Source organism: Eptesicus fuscus, chromosome 17, assembly GCF_027574615.1.
Source record: "Eptesicus fuscus isolate TK198812 chromosome 17, DD_ASM_mEF_20220401, whole genome shotgun sequence".
In the NCBI taxonomy this organism is placed as follows: Eukaryota; Metazoa; Chordata; class Mammalia; order Chiroptera; family Vespertilionidae; genus Eptesicus; species Eptesicus fuscus.
The window spans coordinates 24,348,743-24,366,251 of NC_072489.1; the positions used below are offsets into that span (position 1 = coordinate 24,348,743).

At 38.7% G+C, this 17,509-nt stretch overlaps 1 protein-coding gene across 3 annotated transcripts in view; it reads left to right on the forward strand.

Annotated features, from left to right (window-relative positions):
- The window catches only part of JMJD1C (jumonji domain containing 1C), a 247,142-nt gene extending 231,109 nt beyond the window's left edge, over positions 1-16,033 (forward strand). For all 3 annotated transcript variants that reach the window (XM_054729260.1, XM_028151471.2, XM_028151484.2), the window contains 7 exons: positions 624-714; positions 1,423-1,553; positions 1,920-2,042; positions 6,850-6,989; positions 8,219-8,395; positions 14,658-14,789; positions 15,123-16,033. In XM_054729260.1, coding sequence (XP_054585235.1) covers positions 624-714; positions 1,423-1,553; positions 1,920-2,042; positions 6,850-6,989; positions 8,219-8,395; positions 14,658-14,789; positions 15,123-15,212 — 884 coding nt within the window. In that variant the 3' untranslated portion in view covers positions 15,213-16,033. The remainder of the gene's footprint in view (positions 1-623; positions 715-1,422; positions 1,554-1,919; positions 2,043-6,849; positions 6,990-8,218; positions 8,396-14,657; positions 14,790-15,122) is intronic.
- Positions 16,034-17,509: the final 1,476 nt, after the last annotated feature.

Here is a 17,509-nt window from a genome sequence, read left to right on the forward strand (position 1 = left end):
TGACCTAACCTATAGAATGTCAAGCTTTTAGCCTAGACTACCTTAAATGTTACATTAGCTTACATACAGTGGGCAAAATAAACACAAAATGCCACATAGCTAGCATAGGAAAAGAGGAAAATTCAAAATTAGAAATATAGTTTCTACTGAATGCCAGTTTTCACACCATTGGAAAATGGTTTAGTTGACCCATCCTAAGTCAGGAACCATCTGTGCTTGGAAATAGGAGACTGGATCCTATTCTTGTCTCCACATCTAATTTCTTTTGGCCATAAACAAGTCTTTTAATTATGGTTACTTATATCACATGAGGAATATTACTTGGCAACCCCATAAACCTTTGGAAATTGAATTATGAAATTTATATAAAACACTGAAAATTTAAAAAGGTAATTTTAATAAAAATTGTAGAAATATTTTAAAAAGAATTTATATGCATAAGGAACAAAAGTCTTAAAACTGAGTATATAAGAAATAAAAGCCAATTATGCACGCATTCATTAACTACCTACTGTGCAACAATTGACTTATTCATTCACTTTTTACATTTCTTCCTCTCCAAACATTAATAAAAATAAAAAAGCAGAGATTACCTTTCTTGTAATTAATTGTATTCTTTATAGAACGGCAAAAAACGAAAAGTGGAGAGACAGTTGTTTTAAAATTGAAAGATTGCCCTTCAGGAGAAGAATTCAAGAGTATGCTGCCAGCCAGGTATATCTTTTGAAGTTTGTTTTTTGTTTTGTTTCTTAATTTTTTTGAGTTAGCTTTTTGAAGTTGAGCTGAGATTTATACCCAGAAGATAAGGAACAACAACAAAAAAGTGACTGTTAGGCATTTTCTTCCTCAATTAAAAATAAACGAAAAAACAAAACTGGCTCTAACTGATTTGGCTCAGTGTTTGAGTATAGGCCTTGGGACTGAAGGATCGTGGGTTTGATTCTGGTCAAGAGCATGTACCTCGGTTGTAGGCTCAATCTCCGCATGCAGGAGGCAAACAATTGGTGTGTCTCTCTCACATCGATGCTTCTGTCTCTACCCCTCACTTCCACTCTTCCTAAAAATCAATGGAAAAAAATATCCTCCAGTGAGGATTTTATAAATAAAAAAAATTGAAACTGAATTTCTGTAGTCTCAGCAGGGGAGAGTCTATTTTAGGACAGTAAAGGAAAGAATGCTCATGTCAAGGACGCATTCTTTGGGACTTCCCTATTCATGGTGTTTTTAATTGTCATGATTAGGCAGCATTGCCATTTCAGTATGGCTTCTGTTCTTTGCTTGCGGATGTATTATGCACTCATTTAAACTTTTAAGTCAGGGAAAGTGTTACCTATCAAAGGCATTATGTTTTTTAACAAGGTGAAAATTACATATTTGGAAGCACTTAAAAATATGTATTCAAAAGAAGCCAATGTTTTTCAGATATGAAGATTTTTTAAAAAGCCTGCCATTGCCAGAATATTGTAATCCAGAAGGAAAATTCAATTTGGCCTCTCATCTGCCAGCATTTTTTGTGCGCCCTGATCTAGGACCAAGGTTGTGCAGTGCCTATGGTAGGTATACATTTGCATTTCCATCAACTTGGAATTCTATGGAATTTTAACTAACTTCTCTCCATAGATAAATTGTCTAATGATTTTTAGGTTACACTAAATATGTTCTTTTAATAATCCATTGAGATATTTTTCTAAATCAATAAATATATTAGGAATTTATATCCCATATATAGATAAGTACCTGCTAATTCCTTGCAAAATATTTCCATTTTCTATTGATTTCACTTTTATGGGACATTTCAGGATTGTGACTTTTGGGGGGAGGTTTTGAATCATGGAGAGTAAAACTCACGATTAAATTTTCCTCATAGAGCTGGTTCGGGATATGTAAAATAGTCAAGTAAAATTTTATTTCATACACAGGTGTAGCTGCTGCTAAAGATCATGATATAGGAACAACAAATCTCCATGTCGAAGTTTCTGATGTTGTAAATATTCTAGTCTATGTTGGCATAGCAAAAGGAAATGGCATTCTCTCAAAAGCAGGTAAAGAAACTTAAAGAGTAGTGATGTTTGGAATAACAGTTGAATAACCACACACACTAGTGTTATCCAGAATGTCAGCCTGTGAGTTAACAGCCAAGATTACAAAAAGAATTACAGTGGATATAGGGATACTTTAATCTTTATTACCTGAGGAGGGATTGTTTACCCATGTGTTGTTGTTTTTACATAATAGGAATTTTAATTTTAAAAATGGATATTTTTATTTGCTCTTTCCCTTTTCATTAAATGTTGTGTTAATGAAAATAGACTGTTAAAGCTCACTTACAAACATTTATTGAAGAATAGACAGTAGACCCTGGAACTCTGGAGATGATTTTTTTCTCCAATGTCATTTAGAAGGGGCCTTTTCTTTTATTATTGAGTTTTAAAGACATGGGGGGCCCTGACTGGTTTAGCTCAGTGGATAGAGCGTCAGCCTGCGGACTCCAGGGTCCCAGGTTCGATTCCAGTCAAGGGCATGTACCTTGGTTGCGGGCACATCCCCAGTGGGGGGCGTGCAGGAGGCAGCTGGTCGGTGATTCTCTCTCATCGATGTTTCTAACTCTCTATCCCTCTCCCTTCCTCTCTGTAAAAAATCAATAAAATATATTTAAAAAAAAAAAGACATGGGGGGAGGGGAGAGAGAGATAGACAGACAGACATTGATCAGCTGTCTTCCACACATACCCCCAACCTGGGTATGTGCCTTGACCTGGAATCGAACCTGCCACCTTTTGGCGTACAGGTCAATGCTCCATCCAACTGAGCCACACCATCCAAGGCAAGGGGCCTTTTCTTTTAAAGTAGAAATAACATTTCTATCCAATGTATAGGTTTTAGATTCCATCCTCTGGATTTCTTTCTGAAACCTTATTCATCCGTTATTCCCTTCTTTATAGAAATAGGCATTTAAATTTTCCCTCTCCACTAACTAGCTTCTTTTCTTCAGAGTAGGAGTGCACTCTGGACCATTCCTTCCTTTTCAAAAGAAAACTTCCTTCAAACCATGTCTTTCTTGCCATCATCCTGTTATTCTTGCTCTCATAACAAATTCTTTGCTGTGTCTGTCCACCTCCCTTTCACATTTCATCTGAATAAGGTTGGGCTCTATACCTGCTACCCCACTGAAATTACTTGTGCTATGGCTCTCACAACTGGCTAATTTAATGGTTTCTTTCTGGTCCTTTCATTACTTGCCACCTCTAAATAAATGGCACTGTTTAGTCACTATGTCACCTTCAGATACTGGTCTTGGCTCCTATGAAACTACTCCCTGATTCCTAATACTGTTCATAGAGTTATAGACTTAATTTTCTGCATTTTCTAGTTTACATGCACTTCCTATGAAATGGGTGGCATCCAGCCATCTCTTAGATCATCATATCTATATCTGGAGCCCAGAATGCTTGTATAGCTTAGTGGCTAGTTGCCAAGGATGTATAGTATTCATTATAGTATTCACTAAACTTTTCTGTATATTTGACAGCTTCTATAATACATTTCATCCTAAATTCTCCCAAAACTATAGAAACTCACTTTTACATTCTCAGGTCCCTTTGCTATTGATTATTGATTATCCTATATAATAAAAGGCTAATATGCAAATTGACCAAACGGTGGAACAACCAGTCGCTATGACCCACACTGATCACCAGAGGGCAGACGCTCAATGCAGGAGCTGCCCCCTGGTGGTCAGTGTGCTCCCACAGGGGGAGTGCCACTCAGCCAGAAGCCCTGAGCTAGGCTCACGGCTGGCAAGTGCAGCAGTGATGGCAGGAGCCTCTCCTGCTTCCATAGCAGAGCTAAGGATGTCTGACTGCTGGCTTAGGCCCGCTCCCCCGAGGACATCCCCTGAGGACTCCCGGACTGCAAGAGGGCTCAGGCTGGGCTGAGGGACCCCAGCCGTATGCACGTTGGGGGCGACCAAGCCATCAGGGGAGGGCCATTAGGGGCGACTAGGCAGGCAGGGGAGCAGTTAGGTGCATTAGGCAGGCAGGCAGGTGAGTGGTTAGGAGCCAGTGGTCCCGGATTGCGAGAGGGATGTCTGCCGGTTTAGGCCCGAGGGGCCCTGGATTGGAGCGGGTGCAGGCCAGGCTAAGGGATACCCCCCCCTCTTGCCCCCGTGCACGTATTTTATGCACCAGGCCTCTAGTAATAGATAAAAACCTTTTGCTTCTCCCACACCCAAGGATTTAAGAGTCAGGGACAGTTGAGTTATAGTCCCAGCTCTAGCACAGAAATGTGTGACCTGTGGTTGAGATTACTTATCCTTTCAAAGCCTTTGATGCCACAGGGTTAATTATCTTTGTACTTCACTGTACTCTTTTTTTTCCCTCTCTCTTTTAATTCATTTCAGAAAGGAAAGGAGAGGGAGAGATGGAAACATCAGTAATGAAAGAGAATCAGTGATCAGCTGCCTCCTGCATGGCCCCCACTGGGGATCGAGCCCGCAACCCAGGCATGTGCCCTTGACGGGAATCAAACCCAGGACCCTTCAGTCTGCAGGCTGACGCTTTATCCACTGAAGCCAAACTGGCTAGGGCTACGCTTTTTCAAATCATTCCCTATAGCAATTTGTCTGCAATGTAGAGGTTATGCCTGTTTTTCTCTAGTCTTTCATGTGCTTAAATGCTGGAACTTCCTTAATCACCTTTGCTTCTGCATACCTTCCATCTCTCATTTATAGCATAATTTTTAAAAATATATATTTTATTGAATTTTTACAGAGAGGAGGAAGGGAGAGATAGCTAGAAACATCGATGAGAAACATCGACCAGCTGCCTCCTGCACACCCCCACCAGGGATGTGCCCGCAACCAAGGTACATGCCCTTAGACCGGAATCAAACCTGGGACGCTCTATCCACTGAGCCAAACCGGTTTTGGCATATAGCATAATTTTTGATCTTTTGAGAAAACATATTTTAGTTCTTTGACTGTCTTTTATCTAAAGTTTTGCCAATTTTTATAGATGGGCACAAAAAGTAAAGCATGTTTTGGGTGCCCAGCCAGCGTGGCTCAGTGGTTGAGCATCAACCTATGAACCAGGAAGTCACAGTTCCATTCCCAGTCAGGGCACATGCCCGGTTTGCGGGCTTGATCCCCAGTAGGGGTTGTGCAGAAGGCAGCTGATCCATAATTCTCTTTCATCCCTCTCCCTTCCTAAGTCAATAAAAAAATATATTCTTTTTAAAAAAAGAATGTTTTGGGGATATAATAATGCTTAAAACACATTAAGAAACAGTGACCTAAAAAGTACGCACTTTTTCTTTTCCTCCATCTACAATGGCTCTCCTATCACTTTTTTGGCAAATTCCTATTTTTATCCTTCAAAATGTAACTCACATTATCATCTCCCACTAGAGATCTTCATTAAACAATATAAACTTCCTCTTCCTTATGATTTTGTTGTTTTAATTTACAGAGCAATAAAATTTAAAGGAAAAGTAATTGAAAAACTTTTATCTAAGGTTGTTAAATTATAATTTTGTTAAAGAAAACACATTAGCCCTGGTTGGGTAGCTCAACTGCTTAGAGCACCATCCTGATAAGCCAAGGTTGCAGGTTTGATTCCCCAGTCACACACTTACAAGAATCAACTCAAAATCAATTTAAATAGTTATTTTTAAAAACTACATTTAAGCCCTAACCGGTTTGGCTCAGTGGATAGAACATAGGCCTGCAGACTAAAGGGTCCTAGGTTCGATTCCGGTCAAGGGCATGTACCTTGGTTGCGGGCACATCCCCAGTGGGGAGTGTGCAGGAGGCAGCTGATCAATGTTTCTCTCTCATTGATGTTTCTAACTCTCTATCCCTCTCCCTTCCTCTCTGTAAAAAATCAATAAAATATATTTAAAATATATATATATATGTATGTATATATATATATATATATATATACACACACACACACACACACACACATATGTATATATGTATATATATTTTAAAGAAAACTACATTTAAAAACCATCAACTGGGCCTGGTCAGTTTTCTCAGTGGTTAGAGCATCGGCCCACACACTGAAGGGTTTGATTTCCAGTCAAGGGCACGTACCTGGTTTGCAGTTTCGATCCTGACTCCCAGTTGGAATGTGAATGGAGGCAACCAATCTGTATGTCTATTTCATATCTGTGTTTCTCTCTCTCCCGCTCTTCTCCTCCCTCCTCCTTCCCACTCCTTCCCTTCCTTCCACTCTAAAAATCATTGGAAAAATATCCAGGTAAGGATTAACTAAAAAAATCATCAACTGGCATTTTATAAATAAACATTATGAGAACTGAACCTGTCTTTGCACTCACTACATGATATTCTTGTTTATTTGTCTACATTTATTAATACCCTCTTTTACTCTATGAGGTCTTGACTGTCTTTCTTAACTATAATCCCCAAAATTCTAGGACAGTGTCTGGCACATTGTAAACATTTAATAAATATTTGAGTTAAGAAATCCTTACAGATAATTTTAAAGATAAAAAGGGAGATAACCATAGTTAACATTTCTTTTCTGTGTGTGTGTGTGTGTGTGTGTGTGTGTGTGTGTGTGTGTACAGTTTTTGGTTTGCCAACATTTCAAAAGAATGATCTGATATTTCCTCAAAACCACAGCATGTAGGGCATTTGCATTTGATTACGGATTAGTAATATGTGAGATCTCCCAGGAATTAGAAAACATTTGAGGTTTATCTCCTCTTGAAAAGTCCCAGTCTATCAAGCACTGTGCTGCCTCTGATAGGTCAATTTTAGGAGACTTGGCTTTCTGCTGGTAGTCTTTGCTGACCAATTTAAAAATATTCTCTGGTGTTTTAGGAATACTCAAGAAATTTGAAGAAGAAGATTTGGATGACATTATAAGAAAACGATTGAAGGACTCAAGTGAAATACCTGGTGCTCTGTGGCATATTTATGCTGGGAAAGATGTTGACAAGATAAGGGAATTTCTTCAGAAGGTATCATTTAGTTTGCATATTTGTTTATCTCTTCACCTTAAGCAAAGACTAATTTTTAATATAACTTCTTTGGCGTTCAAAATAAGATCCTATAAAATAAAAGCCTAATATGCAAATTTACCAAATGGCGGAACTACCAGTCACTATGACACGCACTGACCACCAGGGGGAAGATGCTCAATGCAGAAACTGCCCCCAGTCCGCAGGCCCCAGGCCAGCCAAGGCGGTGTCAGCGGGGCCCCCAGATCACCCCATCGGTTGCCCCACAGATCGGCCCTGATCACCGGCCAGGCCTAGGCACCCTACCCATGCACAAATTTCGTGCATTGGGCTACTAGTCATTAAATAATGTAGGATCTTTATTTTATTGTTTATTGACTTCTTTTTGCTGTTGACCTGGGGAGTATTACTCTATCGTATCTGATTGCTGATATACTTACTTGAATAGACTGAAATTTTTAGTAATTGTACCTTTATTTTGGTTGTTGGACATTCTAAATGAATGTGACACATTCATCTGAATAATTAAAACCCTTTGTTCAAATATTTTCTAAATTTTCTAATTTTAGAGATTTTTTTAGGGGACCATCATTGCTACTTTTCTTATAGTACTTCATTTTCCTTCTGAATGGACATAGGTCTCTGGTCAGTGCAGAGGGCTATAGCCCTGTACCTACTATCTTATGCCAGAATACTTACCAGTATTTTAATTTAAAATATTACAAATTATGCTTTTTAAAACAGAAGGTTATTCAGTGATTAGTAAATGGTTCCTTGAAGTTGATTTGTTAAGGGTTAGGAGGTTAATAGTATAAAGGTATTTATCTTAAAAGGTAAAAAGTACCTCTACCTTAAGAGCAGGATCAAGAAATTTTTATGAAGTCCATACTTAGGAATTATTTGACTTCTGGAAAAAGCTACTAAACTAAGCTTTTTCTCATCTCTACATTGTACTCTTGAAGCAGTTATAAGGAAGGAAACAAGTAGATATAAACTTCACAGTGGAAGGAGATGAGAAGGGAATGTGCCTCACTTTATCAGTGTGCAGTGTTTTAATATCCTCTGGCTTTTCAAATGGTTGTAGAATATTTTCTCCAACTTAAGCTCAATCATCTATACGATTGTGAGAACAAAAGACTTGTAAAGAAAATTGAAATTTAATGCAACAGGATTTACCATTTCCCTTACTGAAATTGGGGTGCATATTTTAATTTCAATCCATATTTCAGATTTCAAAAGAGCAAGGCCTTGAAGTTCTACCAGAACATGATCCAATACGTGATCAGAGTTGGTATGTGAACAAAAAGCTCCGCCAAAGACTGCTTGAGGAATATGGAGTTAGAGCCTGCACTCTTGTTCAGTTCCTTGGTGATGCCATTGTCTTACCAGCAGGAACACTTCATCAGGTATAACCTTTTAACTTGCTTAAACATCACCCATATTTCCATTTTTATATTATCTCTGATTTAGTGGATTGAAATCTAATTTTTAAGACTTAGGGGAAAAAAGAGATACAGCAGGTCCTCACGTAATGTTTCGTATGCCATAGGAATTTAACTTGTTTATATCAACTAGGCTGGTAAAATTGGCTTCATTATATGTGGTTTCACTTTTAAAGTCATAGGACCTATTGACAACATTAAGTCAGCACTTAACTGTACTATATATTTGGTTCTCTATAGTTGAAACTTAATAGTGGAGGAGAGTGTGTATTAAATCTTAGAGATCATGTTTTTTAAATATATTTCTGTTGGTTTCAGAGAGGAAGGGAGAGATAGAAACATCAATGATGAGAATCATTGATCGGCTGCCTCCAGCAAGCCCCACCCACACTGGGAATCGAGCCCGCAGCCTGGGCACACGGACCGACAGGGATCGAACTGTGACCTCCCGGTTCATAGGTGGATAATCAACCACTGAGCCATGCCATCTGGGCAAGGTCATACATTTTTTAACATGCCCAATATAAGTAGAATGAATTTTATTGGCTAGATTATTTCCAAATTCAGGCTTTCGGAGTCCCTCCTACCTCTTGTGGTTGCCAACATAGCAATGACATCCAAAGAAAGATGGTATATAAATTTTATAGCTATTGACCCACAAGACTTGAAAACTAAACACATACTTCTTTCTGTGGCTGGACTGTGTGGCACCTGGAAGACAGGTACAGAACAGATGGTGATGGTATGGAGGCCTGGATTGGAAGCATCCAGTAGGCTTCCATAACTATCTGGAGCTACCACAGACGAGTTTAGGCCATGCAGTAACAAAAGTGTACAAAGGAAACCAAGAACCCCAAAAGCTAGTTTGCCTCAAAGTTGATTTCATATCTTTCCACCACCTGGTAATTGGGATATATATTATGTGTAGTTTTACCAAGGAGTTTCCTATAACTATATATTCTACTGCTGTCTGTTTAGCATCTGTGACACTATTGTAATGGCACAAGTAAATATTCCTTAAGTTATAGGTGCTTAGTTTTTAAGAGATCAGGTTCAAGGTTAGATTTAGATTTATCACTCTTATTGTTCAAATAGCATTTTTGATAACAAAATATAAATATGTTAAATTGTTTTATTTTCCCCTGGAGTTACATGAATAGCTCAGACATGTTGGATCATTTATGATTCAGGTTTAATTGGGGTTACTCCACATACAGGTTTTTTGGTTTTTTTGTTTTGCTTTTGCTTTTGCTGTCTCTTATCAGAAAACTAGAGGCCCGGGGCTGGGCCGGCCAGGGGGAGGGGCCACAGGAGGTTGACCAGCCAGCCCCGCCCCTGGTTGAACTCCCGGTCGAGGGGACAATTTGCATATTAGCCTTTTATTACATAGGATGGCTAATCTGTATCCAAAGGGGAAATGCCCTCAAAGGAGTAGCCTATTTAAGATAAAAGTACAGTAAATCTTTTTTTAAGTAGGAATAATTCTTTGTAATACAAGTTTCCTTGAAAATTCTTGTATGTCCATTTTCTGTGTTGAACTGGACAGTGCAGGTTGTTTCTTTTTTTCTTTTTCATCTTTTTAAGGTACAATCCTATATAATAAAACCCTAATATGGCCGAAACCGGTTTGGCTCAGTGGATAGAGGGTCGGTCTGCGGACTGAAAGGTCCCAGGTTTGATTCCGGTCAAGGGCATGTAACTTGGTTGCGGGCACATCCCCAGTGGGGAGTGTGCAGGAGGCAGCTGATCGATGTTTCTCTCTCATCGATGTTTCTAACTCTCTATCCCTCTCCCTTCCTCTCTGTAAAAAAAAAAATCAATAAAAAAAAAACACCTAATATGCAAATCGACCGAATGGCAGAACGACTGGTTGCTATGATGCGCACTGACCACCAGGGGACAGACGCTCCACACAGGAGCTGCCCCCTGGTGATCAGTGCGCTCCCAGACCACCGCTCAGCCAGAAGCCGGGCTCACTGCTGGCGAGTGCAGCAGCGGTGGCAGGAGCCTCTCCCACCTCCGCAGCAGCACTAAGGAGCAGTGAGCCAAGCGGTAAGGAGCAGCGAGCAGGAGGACAGTAAAGAGCGAGGGGTTCTAGACTGGGAGAGGGCGCAGGCTGGGCTGAGGGACACAGCCTTCCCACCCCCAGTGCATGAATTTCATGCACCAGGCCTCTAGTTTGTATATAATAAAATAGATTCTTACTAGTGTAGCGTTTTGTACTTTTTGACAGATAAATAGGTAGGTAACAACACAAAATATAGAGCACTTCAATCAGTCCAAGAAATTTCCTCCTGCACCTTTTTAGCCAACCTTTCCTCCCACCTGATATTCCTACAACGACTTGTTTTCTGTCCCTGTAGTTCTGCTTATATAAGAATATCATGCCGAAACCGGTTTGGCTCAGTGGATAGAGCGTCGGCCTGCGGACTGAAAGGTCCCAGGTTCGATTCCGGTCAAGGGCATGTACATTGGTTGCGGGCACATCCCCGGTAGGGGGTGTGCAGGAGGCAGCTGGTCGATGTTTCTCTCTCATCGATGTTTCTAGCTCTCTATCTCTCTCCCTTCCTCTCTGTAAAAAATCAATAAAAATATATTTTTTAAAAAAAGAAGAAGAATATCATAATTTCAATCATATATGTAGCCTTTGAGTCATTTTACATAATTATTTGAGTTTCAGCCATATTGTGTATATCAGTAATTGTTTCCTTTTTCTTGCCTAGGTATAGTTGTTCATTACATAAATGTACCACAGTGTTTTTTTATTCATTAACCAATTAAAGAACATGTCGGTTGTTTCCAGTTTAGGGCAATAATAAAGCAAGCCACTATAAACCTTCACATAAGGATTTTATATGCACATAGGTTTTATTTCAGTTTGGTAAATACTGAGTAGTGGGATTGCCTGGTCATGATGAATGATTAACTGATAAGAAATTGCCAGGCTGTTCTCCAAAGTGGTTGTACCATTTTCCGTTCCCCAAAGTAGATATGTGAGGTTATATTTCCTCTACTTATTGTCAGTTTGCTTTTAAGCATTTGAATAAATGTGCATTAGTATCTCACTGTGGTTTTAATTTACATTTTCTTAATAACTAAATATGTTGCGCATCTGTTCTTTTGTGCTTATTTGCCATCTGTATTTATCTTGGTAAATGTGTGTTCAAATATTTTGTCTATTTTTATAATGGCGCTTTCTTATTTCTTACTGAGATTTGAGTGTTCTTTATCTACTCTATTTATGTGCTTTGCAAGTATATTCTCCCAATATATGACTTGTCCTAATGGTGTCTTCCAAAAAGCAGATTTTAAATTTTGAAGTTCATTGCTCAGTTTTCTTCTTTTATGTATTGTATCTAATTTTTTTGCCTAGCCCAGGATCATAACGATTTTCTCTTACACTTTCTTTTAGTAATTTTCTAGTTGTTATTCATATATTTAGTTCTATGGTCCATTTTTAATTAACTTCTCTATATAGTATAAAGTGTGGATCAAGATTCAATTTTTTTGCATATGAACATTCAGTTCTAAAATATATTTCTTTTGAAAATATACATTTATATGATTTTTAAACATTCAAATATTACAAAAGAGTTCATGTTTAAAATTCAGTTTTTTTTTCTCAACTCTGCCTGCAGTAACTCTCCTCCAGAGGCAACCACTGTTACCACGGAGATTCCATTCATATACATCTTTCTGATAGATCTACTTCCTTTGGGAGTGGGGGGGGGGGGGGGAAGAAGAGCCAGGGTTTTTCAAAATAGGCAAAAGTATTCTGTTAAAAAGTATAGTTTTCAGTTTACATATCACTCTGCTCAAAGCCTCACAGGCCTTAAACGATCTGTACATGTATCCTATTTCGCACGCATGGGTACATACTCCACACATACCCCTCACTGCCTTCCTCACCCACTGTTCTTCTCTCTTGCCACCTTGACCTCTTTGTGGTTTTCACATACACCAAGCATGTTCCTACCCCAGGGCCACTGTATTTATTATTATTTTTGGGCCTAAAATTCTTTTTCCTCTCAGATATCTGTACAACTTGCTTCTTCACATTCTTTAAGGCTTTGCCCAAATATCACCTTCTCGGTAAGGTCTTACCTAATACACCAGTTTAAAACTGCAAATTATGTCCCCCAATTACCAGTCATCATCCCTGCTTTTTCTCCATTGCTGTCATTACCTTCTAACATGCTTCATAATTTTACTTAACTTTCTTGATTGGCTTTTAACCCCCCACTGGAATATAAGCTTCATGAGGACAGGGATTTCTGGGTTGTTTTTTTATTGCTCTCTCTCATACCCAGAATAATGCACTTAAGTATTTGTGAGGCCTGAAGGCCTGAAAATGCAACATAGTTTTTACACAAATATAGATGAAAACAAAATTGTGACTTTCCATTATTTATATATATTGTGTGTGCTCTTTGTACAAATATGCAAATTTTGGCTTATTCCTTATGTGTCTTTGGCTACTTTAGAATGTTTACCTAGAATGGAATCTAATTTCCAGGGTTGTTTTGTTTTGTTTTAATATTTTCTTATTGATTTCAGAGAGAAAGGGAAAGGGAGGGGGAGACTAAAACATCAGTTATGAGAGAGAATCATCGATTGGCTGCCTCCTGCACGCCTCCCCATCAAGCCTGCAACCCAGGCATGTGCCCTTGACCAGAATCAAACCAAGGACCCTTCAGTCCACAGGCGACACTCACTCTATCCTCAGAGCCAAACCGGCTAGGCCAGTGGTCGGCAAACTCATTAGTCAACAGAGCCAAATATCAACAGTACAACAATTGAAATTTCTTTTGAGAGCCAAATTTTTTAAACTTAAACTTCTAACGCCACCAGGCCGTGGTATTTTGTGGAAGAGCCACACTCAAGGGGCCAAAGACCTGCATGTGGCTCGCTAGCCACAGTTTGCCGACCACGGGGCTAGGCTAACTTCCAGTTTTGACTGTACACGTAAGAACATAGGAAAACGTGTTTTGAAATATGTAGAAATTTCACTTATATTATAGAGAGCAAATTTCATCTGTGATAAAAAAAAATTGTTATATTTAAATCTTTGAACAGGTGCTGAACCTCTTATCCATAGTTTCATGCTCTGAAATACAGAGCTTCTGTTCTACAGACACATACTGCAGGTGTAGTGAGACTAAACAGCAATCTGAAAATGTGAGGCATCCACTATGTCCGTCCTCCAGAGGAACCAGCAACCTACTCTATACATAGATATATGCTATCTAGTTACCAATAGGGGCACAGTGCTAGATTTTAAAGAACTCTGCAAACTGCAGCAGCTATTCAAGTGATCATTATGCCCAGAGGAGGAATTGGAATTCCATTACCCTATCATCAATTAGGTTTTTTCCACAGTCTCTATTCCCACTCTTACTGTCTCCCTCTTCTCTCTCCTCCTAATTAAATTTATTTTTATACTTTAAAAAAATGGAGTAAGTTTTAAGTGCTCAGTTCTCATTTATTTTTCCTTTCCCAGGAATCTTACAGCTTTTAATATCATTTTTAAGACAATAGAGAAACATCACAAAATCAAGATTATATCAACTTGGTCCTTTCTTTGTCATTATACTGATCCGTAATAGAGTTCTATGAAGTAGTGAAGTGTGCTTTGTACATGTTGAACAAATAACAAAACATTTACCAGCTTCTTATGAAAACAATTTAGAAAGGAGAGAGACAACTGTTGAAAAGCAGTTATAGTACTGATGCCATCAAAGATTGAAGGATATTTTTAATTGGTTAATTTGGAAAAAACGGCACAGATCACCCAGTTCCTAAAAAAGTAAACTAAGTTTCATTTTCTTTAACCTACTCTCTGTTCTCAAACTTAACAGTGAAGTGATGAAAAGGCCAGCAGCCAAAGGAGCAACAACAAACATCCAGATTGATTGCACTTTGTTTTTAAGTAACCAAAAACCTGCCTTAACAAAATCGGTGATCTAAGATCTGATTATCAGCCTCTCTGAAGGATTCCCGGAAAACTTTTCATCTTTTAAAAACGTTCCAGTTACAAAGTCACTTTACATGAAGTTGTTCAGTGGCAGAACTTTTTGAGAAAGTGTGGTCTTCTGCTTTGAAATGCATTTGATATTTTGGAGAAAATAAGTTCTCTGGTGAATTGTCCTTTGTGTTATTATTAACAGACAACTTCGCTATCCTCACCTCCTAAAATTACATTTTACTGCTTTTGTTTTGGGGATAGGTTCAGAATTTTCACAGCTGTATTCAGGTAACTGAAGACTTTGTGTCTCCAGAACATCTCGTACAATCATTTCATTTAACACAGGAATTGAGACTTCTGAAGGATGAAATCAATTATGATGATAAATTACAGGTAAGAGATGAATTTTCTAACTAGCTTCTGTTCTGCAGGCTTTTTATATTCAGAAATATTAATACATGCATAATAGCATAGGCCATCATGGCCTAGTTTTTCACATTCGGGTAACAACCAAAGATTAACCCCACTATGCACTTAATTGTATAACTTTTAGTGGCCCTGATTTTAACTTTTGGTTTAACAACCAGAAGTTGTTAACCTTGACATTTTTTAACTGTGACGTTTATTTTCCTTGAATTTGGCTTTCCATTAAAAGGTTTTTTTTAATATAGCAGTTAATATTTGTTAATTTGAAATCCTAGCATAATTCCAAAACATCTGTTTCAGGTTAAAAACATCTTGTATCATGCAGTCAAGGAAGTGGTAAGAGCTTTGAAAATACATGAAGAGGAAGCAGAGGATATGGAAGAAAATTAGGTGTGTTCCAGTTTGCTGTTTTTAGGCCATTGAAGTGGGATTACTTGCTCTTGAACAATGATATGTATGCACACTGACTTAAGCTTCATAAAACCATCAGTGCCAAGAAATTCTCTTTGTAGTAATTACTTGTTACTGACATCACAGCGGTATAGCAGAAGTCACAGCTCCTATGATTCAATGTTAGTTATTAAAACAAGCTACATTTAAAAAGCAGCACTTAATAGCTGCTTTTGTATTATAGTGTATATGATGTTTGTGAAAATGCCAGATTTAAAATGATGTATTTATTTTTGGAAAAAAATACAAAATTCTATGCTATATTGTTGATCAAGTGTAAATGTGACCTTGTACAGTTTACTAAAATAACTGATATTTTTCACTACATTGAGACAGTTACTGTGAGAATAGGACACAAACACCAGCTATTGCCTGCATTTGGGAAACTGCTGAGTCGCACAGCATTCATGTCATAATCAGAAAATTACTGCCAAATAATTGTAAAAATTGTAAAATATAAAGTATATAAAGCAGATACTAAATACAGACACTTCAATATTTTGTTGAAGTTCTTGACTGTACAATTAAACATTTTCAAAAGGTGTAATTTATTTAAAATTGTCTCATTTTGGTAAAATTTATGTGACTTTTAAAGCTAAATATTAAACTTAATATGCTATGTAAATATATACATATATACATTTAATGATGTATTTTTTTAAAACATTGGCTTGCTTTTATTTGTTAAGTGCAAGTGTTACATATGGCTTTGTACATGGAAGTTGAAAGGGGTTTTACATTTTCCATTAAAAGGACTTTATCAAAAATTGGCTTGCTTCAGCCTCATCAAAGTGATTAACAGCATTTTCTTGTGATATTATGTCCTTTTCTGAAACAGTTCCCCCTTACCTTTTATCCTTGTAAGCTTTTTTTTTTTTCAGCTTTCTTCCAACTCTGGTAGCCATCTATATATATAAAATCCTGAGCAACCGGTCAACCAGTTGCTATGATGTGCACTGACCACCAGGGGCAGACACTCAATGCAGGAGCTGCCCCCTGGTGGTCAGTGCGCTCCCACAGGGGGAGCGCCACTCAGCCAGAAGCCAGGCTCACGGCTGGTGAGTGCAGCTGCGGTGGCAGGAGCCTCTCCCCACTCCGCAGCAGCACTACCAAGTGGCGGTGGCAGGCGCAGCGGGCCAGAATGAGCGCAAGTGGCGCGGCACCCGACCCCAGTTCTGGCTCCTCCCTGGCCACCTGCCGCTTGGTGCACTGCTACCTCCCCCGAGGGGTCCCGGATTGCAAGAGAGCACAGGCTGGGCTGAAGGGCAAACCACCACCACTCCCCCACCCCCAGTGCACGAATTTTGTGCATCGGGCCTCTAATAACAAGTGCCTCAGCTTACTTGTCCCAACAAAACAGGAATACAGGTAACTCCATCATTTACTTATCACACATTTTTTAAAAAGGGGGGGCAGGGGATCCATAAATGAATTTTAAAAGCTATGATTATGAGAGTATGCAATTTTTTCTTTTTTTTTACAATTTTTATAGAGGGGAAAAGCAAGGGAGCAAGAGAGAAACATCCATGTGAGAGCAAAACATCGATCGATAGGCTGCCTCCTGCACACCCCCCACTGGAATCCAGCAATCCCTCAATACATATGACAACACCCAACCAACTGAGTCACACTGGCCAGGGGAAAAGTATGCAATTTCAAATATAAGTTTCATAGCAGAGATTTCTGCCAATAACTGTTGGGGACTGGAAGAGAAGAGCCTGAAGTTGGTTCACTGGATAGAATATAATTCTGCTTATTGTGTGACCCTGATAAGTTGCTTTGATTTGGAGTCTTGATTTTAATAGGTGACTATTAATCACTTAGTTGCTAGTCCTATTTGAATTTTATTTGAAATATGTAGTTCTCCACTGGCACTGACAGAATATTAAGGGACAGCCTTTCCTTTTTTTTTTTTTTATTGGATTTATTGGGGTGACACTGGTTAACAAATTATACAGGTTTCAGGTGCACAATTCTACAACACATCTGTACAACACATTGTGTGTTCACCACCCCAAGTCAAGTCTCCAACAGCCTTTTCTTCCCAACTGGAAAGCACATACTTTAAAAGAAAAAAGTGGTAAACTCACATTGTAACCTTGCAGTTACTTAGTTTTTATCCTGGTACATCAACCATCTTTTAGCTCCTGGTAGGCTATTACACCACCCTCCACTCCAAGCAAGGTTCAGCCAGAAATGGGGCAACTGCATGTCACAGTAATGCCCCACCTGGCACA